Source organism: Nematolebias whitei, chromosome 9, assembly GCF_014905685.2.
Source record: "Nematolebias whitei isolate Nwh7 chromosome 9, NemWhi1, whole genome shotgun sequence".
NCBI classification, from domain to species: Eukaryota; Metazoa; Chordata; class Actinopteri; order Cyprinodontiformes; family Rivulidae; genus Nematolebias; species Nematolebias whitei.
Window position 1 is genome coordinate 44,809,968 of NC_056506.1, and position 6,204 is coordinate 44,816,171.

The 6,204-nt window shown below is 40.1% G+C and overlaps 1 protein-coding gene across 1 annotated transcript in view; it reads right to left on the reverse strand.

The window, feature by feature from the left end:
- Positions 1-5,616, reverse strand: part of pnp5b (purine nucleoside phosphorylase 5b) — a 7,355-nt gene extending 1,739 nt beyond the window's left edge. Inside the window, exons 1-4 of the mRNA XM_037681387.1 lie at positions 5,538-5,616; positions 2,356-2,525; positions 2,169-2,272; positions 190-365 (exon numbers count right to left, since the gene is read on the reverse strand). Of these exons, the coding sequence (XP_037537315.1) occupies positions 190-365; positions 2,169-2,272; positions 2,356-2,525; positions 5,538-5,557 (470 nt within the window). The 5' untranslated portion in view covers positions 5,558-5,616. The remainder of the gene's footprint in view (positions 1-189; positions 366-2,168; positions 2,273-2,355; positions 2,526-5,537) is intronic.
- Positions 5,617-6,204: the final 588 nt, after the last annotated feature.

Consider the following 6,204-nt stretch of genomic DNA (forward strand, 5'->3'; position numbering starts at 1 on the left):
GGGGGGCAGAAGAACTGGAAGAGCTGAGACATTTTTACAATCACAATGAAGCCACGGCATCCTAGAAATACTTTGAGGAAAATAACCATCAGAAGTCATTTAAAATGGATACAGGACTGATTGTGGGGAAAAAAACAAGTTTGTTCAAAGTTAAATGCGTCTCACACCTCCACCTCCACCTCCACCTACCTGTCATCGTTGGGTCCAGTCAGAGGGTTGTTTCCAGCAAATCCGGGCATGTTGACGTGGTCCTTGATGATCATGATGTCGCCCACTTTGAAGTCCTGGTTCAGGCCTCCAGCTGCGTTCGTCATGATCATAGTTCCGACGCCCATCAGCTTGAAGACACGCATGGGCAACGTAATCTGGAAAGTAAAGTTTACAGTAATGTTGTTTACTGACGTCACCACACAGCAGAGTCTGTTTTAAGGTTCTGCAAAATACAAAAACTCCACAGTTACACAGAAACGTAGCAAACACAGACTATTTAAAGTGATGGAAATGTGGGAAATTCCTGTTATTATTTTACCCAATATGTCTCGGCTGACTAATAACAATAACATGACAAAACAGTAGAAACAAACAAAAAAAACTGACGCTGTTTTCAGACTTTAAGCTTCTCGCAAATCACTAATGTGTCAGCCCAGTTTCAAGCAAAACGAAGTATAAATGAATTTAAGCGTGGTCGAGTCACAAAACAAAATATTTTCTCAAATTCAAACTATGCAGAGGTTTCTGGTTTAGGTTCGTTGCTGATAAATCTTTCAAAATCCTTAGATAACTCTTGAAAACACATTTCAAGGAATTATTTACAGTAAATCTTTGAGAAGGAGCTTCCGCAGTCGTCGTCCTTGAAGGGAAGTCATTTTGACTTTGCTCACATCCTTTCAGCTGCTGAATATTTCCGTGACTTTTTCGATCAGGTGTACATTTTCAGTTCCCTCAGCAGAACAAACAATATGTCTCTCAGTTCTCCTGAGGTGCAGTGAGGTCCGTTAATCACAAGGTATTTCAGTTCACGAGAACAATGTGTTTTTATTCAGGCAGGTATTCGTGCGCCGCCCCTCTTCTTTCCTGCTCTTGCTCGTGGGACTGTTTCACCTGTGCAGGCACAACATCCGCCTGGTGACTGTTACAGGAACTTATGTTCAAATAAAAACGAGCCATTTGAGGAAAAGTCTTCTGTCACGTGTTTGTATCGTTTTGCAGATTTTGTCAACAAAACCATCATTGCGTTGAAGACGCTTTTGGTCTAATTGAAAAAGTCCCTTTTTAAATATGATTATCTTTTCAGATTTATATTAGATGTGCTCAGTTCAAGTCTTACTTACAACAGCTTTGTGACTGACGGTGTCACAACCTGTGTTTATTTCAGGTTATTTAATGGCGGTTTTTATGTATTTATTTATGCTTTTCTGTTTGCTTTGTGCCGCAGCTACAACTCCCTCAGTACTTTTCCAGTCAGCTCGTCACGCCCGTCTCCACCTGAGTCACAGCTGTTTCCCAGCTCCTCCTTCCTCGTTTATTCCCTCTGAGTCCGTTTTCACAAGTTGGGCATTTATTGGCTTTCATGTCACGTCCAGGCCTCCCAGTGCCTTTTCGTTTCTCCTTGAGCCTCCCAGTGATAAATAAGTTTCTGCTGCCACATCGGCTTTTGTTTTTCTTGGAAAAAAATAAAACTTTTTGAAGTTTTGTTTGGGCGTTCTCGTGTCAGTTTGCATTTTTTGGGTTTCAAACCGGTCACTCATGACTGACGGGGCACAACCAAATTAAAAGCATATTTAGCACAATTTAGATTAGGATGTTACAAATTCGTGTAACTTTGTAAAAGTCCTCTATTAGAAGCACAAAATGAAAAATAATAAGTTTTGTTTTTTGCAAAATATAAAGAGGGGAAAAAAAAAGAATGAAATGTTAAAAAAAAAAAAGCTCAAATTTAAACTTATTGCTTATTCAATCAGCTGTTTGGGGGATGTAGTCCTTTATATATAATTTATCACCAGTGTGCGATGTTGACAGAAGTGGGTGTGTAAGAAGTTTAAAGGTGTGGTCGCACCATAAGATGTCAAACTCAAAGGTTTGTTTTGTGTTTTAAAATATGTTCCGGACAGAGTTCATGTAATCTGGATTAGTTTTCAACTAAACCAACAGCTGATGGGCTTGTTTACCTTTTGGATGGGGTAACCTTCATACAGGTGGAACCTGCCCTGCATGCACACGCATGGCTTCCCTTTTAGTGTTCCGAACACCAGCTGGCCTGCATGACCGTGCACTGCAACACACACACACGATACATTTGGTGGGTTTTTTTTTATCATGCAAATATGAGCAGCTGTTTTCGCCGGCGGCACATACCTGTGCTGCGGGGAAAGTTGGGAATGTCGCTGTATTTGAAGACCTGGGGGTCCTTGAGCATGCCAGCCAGCCCCCCCAGACCTGATCCGCACACGATTCCCACGGTTGGTCGCACCTGCGTGCGGTTCAGCAGCCAATCAGCTATGTTTCTGCATTCCTCGTAGTTTCCTCTGGGAAAGAGCAGAATAAAGACGAGAAACGCAGATGCATCACTGAAACTCCGAGAATCCTAACAAGCGAAGTAAGGGGTCAGTCTCCCAACAGAAGCTGGAGACCTACACTGTTTTTTATTTTGTTTCCGAACTCAGACCAGATTCTTTCAGTGCAGGAAACAAGCCAAGTCATGCTTCTCCATTTGAGTGACATGGAGCAACATAAACAGCTGTAATGAGAGCGTCAGATGGATGGGAACGCACGTTCTACTGATGCTGCATGAACACACAAGACACGCTCTATCCTGTTCAGACGGGCGTCAGCACGGTCTCTTCTAGTAGGGAGTGTCTATTAAAAAATGTGTTCAGCACTGTGACTATCAGCGTTAATTTTAAATGTAAAAATAAATAAAGATTAGATCTGTAGGGAAAAGCAAATAAAGATAAAGAATGGATGGATGGTCTGTTGTGTGTCTGGACCAAAAGGCTCGACTTGTGTTATTGTGCTTGTTATACATTTACGATATACCGCACGGCATTTTAGTGACACTCCGAGGGATCGCTTTAGTTTTGAGCTGATTTAGTTTTACATTGCATTATATTCAGAGGTTTTTTTTTATTTTATCCAAGAAATGATCACAAATAATTTGTCACAGCTGCAACATGAAGACTTGAGGGTCCCTGTGGGAAAATCCATTAAATTCTTCCTAAACCCAAAAATCTGATCCCAGTAGGACACAGGATATTAAAAAGTGAGCTGAATATGTGTTTTATTATAAGCGTATTTGTTTTTACACATATAAAACAAGCTGATTTTTACAGGTTTTTTTTGTTTGGCTACTAATTTATACTCATGTTTTGCTACTTAATTACAGTAAACAACAAGTTTATTATGTTATTTATATGTCTTCTTACCCTGATGATCCCGTGGCAGTACATATAGTGCGTAAAAAAGTAATTACTTTATAACTTACTTCCTTGGAGTGAGACTTTCTTGTAACCTTGGGGAAATTATCTTGAGCAATACCTCTTCAGACTTTGTGTCAAAGTTTTCTTTGGGCAGATACAGTATATTTTTAATTTTTTGTGAACCGTTTTAATTTTACTTATTTAAATGACCAAAATCAGACTTGGTTAGCAAATGGAAAAATAGAAACTAACCAGTTTTTCTTAACAACTAGATCATAAAAATCACACGAAATAAACAGCAAAATATTGATTAAAAAAAAAAAAACTTTATAAATGAGTAATAATTAACCAGTTCTTTTATTTTATTATTAATAACGACAAAGCATTTACTACACTGCGTCAACTTCATTGTGCGTTAAGGAATTTCTAAAATTGTTTTAGCAAAACTTATTTCTGTTAGCTAATTTTTAATTTTTTCTGAACTGTAATATGTTTACACTCGTTTTGCTAATCGTCTAATAGATGGGATCAATAAAGTTCTATCTTATCTTACCATCTCAAAAATGTTACAGCAGATCCACATCAGTCCTTATAAAGAGGAGCGGGATTGCCCAACATGCTATTAAAGTTCAGTTCAAAAGTCTGCCTCGCTGATGGTATTGGGGTGCATTAGTGCCATTGGCATGGGCAGCGTACACATCTGGAAGGGCCCCATCAATGCAGAACAGTAGATTGAGGTTTTAGATCACCAAAAAGGATGGATGCTTCATACTGGGAAACAACGTCTTAGTTTAAACAACTAATACTGGTATCCATCGTAAATAAAAAAGTTTTTTATGAGATCTGCGAATCGTTGCATTAAAATTTTCTTTACATTTCACACAACAGCCCAATCTTTTCAGAATCGGGGTTGCGCTTGCAAGTAAATTGAATCTGTATAATTTGCAAAATGATGGGCGACACGGTGGCGCAGTTGGTAGAGTTGCCGCCTCTCAGAGAGAAGGTCGCCGAATCGAATCCCAGCCGGTGGTGGGGGGGTGGGGGGGGGATTCTGAGTGGAGTTTGCATGCTCTCTCCGTGCATGCGTGGGTTTTCTCCAGTTTCCTCCCACAGATCAAAAACACGCACGTTCGACTGATCGATGACTCTATAAATTGTTCCTAGATGAGAGTGAGACAGAACGGTTGTCTCGTTTGTCTCTGTGTCCCTGTGATGGACTGATGTCCAGGGTGTCCCCCGCCTCTCGCACAGGGACCGCTGGATATGGGCACCAGGCGACCCCCGTGACCCGAAACGAAAGAAGCGGGTAAAGATGATGGATGTTTCTCTCATCTTTGTTAAGATTGCAACAAGGTTTAGTAACTGTGTAATAACAGATTGTAATCTGATATATATATAAATATATATATATATATATATATATATATCTGATGTATATCTGTCATCCATCTATGATAATTTCTTATAAGTACTAAATAATTCAGAGAATATATCCCACAAATATTCACTAATACAATAAAAGAGAGTCTCACTTTCTAAGTGAAAAGAGTTGTGTCTTGTGTTTGAAATATTAGTTTTATGTGATTTCTCTTTGATCTTTTTTACAGGTTTGTGTAATTATGTGGTCACAGAGACTAGAACGACTCATTTCCTCACAGGGTGGCGGTTCTGCCAGCTCTGTTACTAATTCATGGACTCCTTGAACCACATGTGGGTAAAAAAATAAATAAATCACACGCACATGATGATGATGATGATGATGGGCGACGGGTCTGAGTTTAGCACGAGCTGAAGATGAGCACGTGTGGGGGGACCAAAGAGGACCGTTTTTTTTTTTTTCTGTCTGTGTGGTGGGCTCAACAGAAACAGTCCCCGCTTTCCAACGTGGCATCTCAACCGGCGGCTTTAATCCCCGTTTTAATTTAAACGAACATCAGTCCAAACACCTACTGTACGTGGTGGGGTTCTCTCCCTGCAGGTGTCATCTCAGACGATCTTCTCGTGATGTAGCCAGACGGATTTAATTTAACGAGGTAAATACAGCTAGCTAAACTGTTGCGCTCCGTTTAAATGCGTTATAGCCGTCGTTTGTAATAATAATAACGGAATTAGTCCACTTACCCAGAGGTAAAGTCAGACATGATGAAGTATGGCGGTGTTTTCAGCAGCTTCTTACTTGTTTTATTGAGTCTAGCGGCGTTTGTCCGGGTTTCCTGATGGAGAAACCGGCTTTTACAGCCCATCCGCCTCCGTAGTGACTTATTTCTGACGTCACACACATTACATGCTCTGATTGGTCGAAGCGCAGGCGTTGCTCGTGCGCTCCCTTTTCCCTCCCAGCAGCTGATGTTGCATTCAAGAACCTCGGTGAAAAGTCGACTTGTAGTGACAGGCGGTTGTACTGATTTCAATCATGATGAAAGCATCACAAGGCAAGAATTGTTTCATGTTTAATTAAATGGTAAATGGACTGCACTTATATAGCCTTTCTATCTTATTTCAAGATACTCAAAGCGATTTACACTACAATCTGTGCCTCATTTACCCATTAATACAGCACTCTACTAGATCTCTACAAACCTAATTGAACAAATCATTCTAAAGAGACTAATTAGTGCTTAAAGTAATCTTGACTACCAGTTTTATATTTTTCCTCTTGCACCAGTCTGTCCTAATTTTATGAACACTGACAGATTTTTTACCATTTTTTTCAACATACATGCTAAAGAGTTCAACTGCTGTAGTACTAACACGCACACACCCACACACAGACACACACACACACACA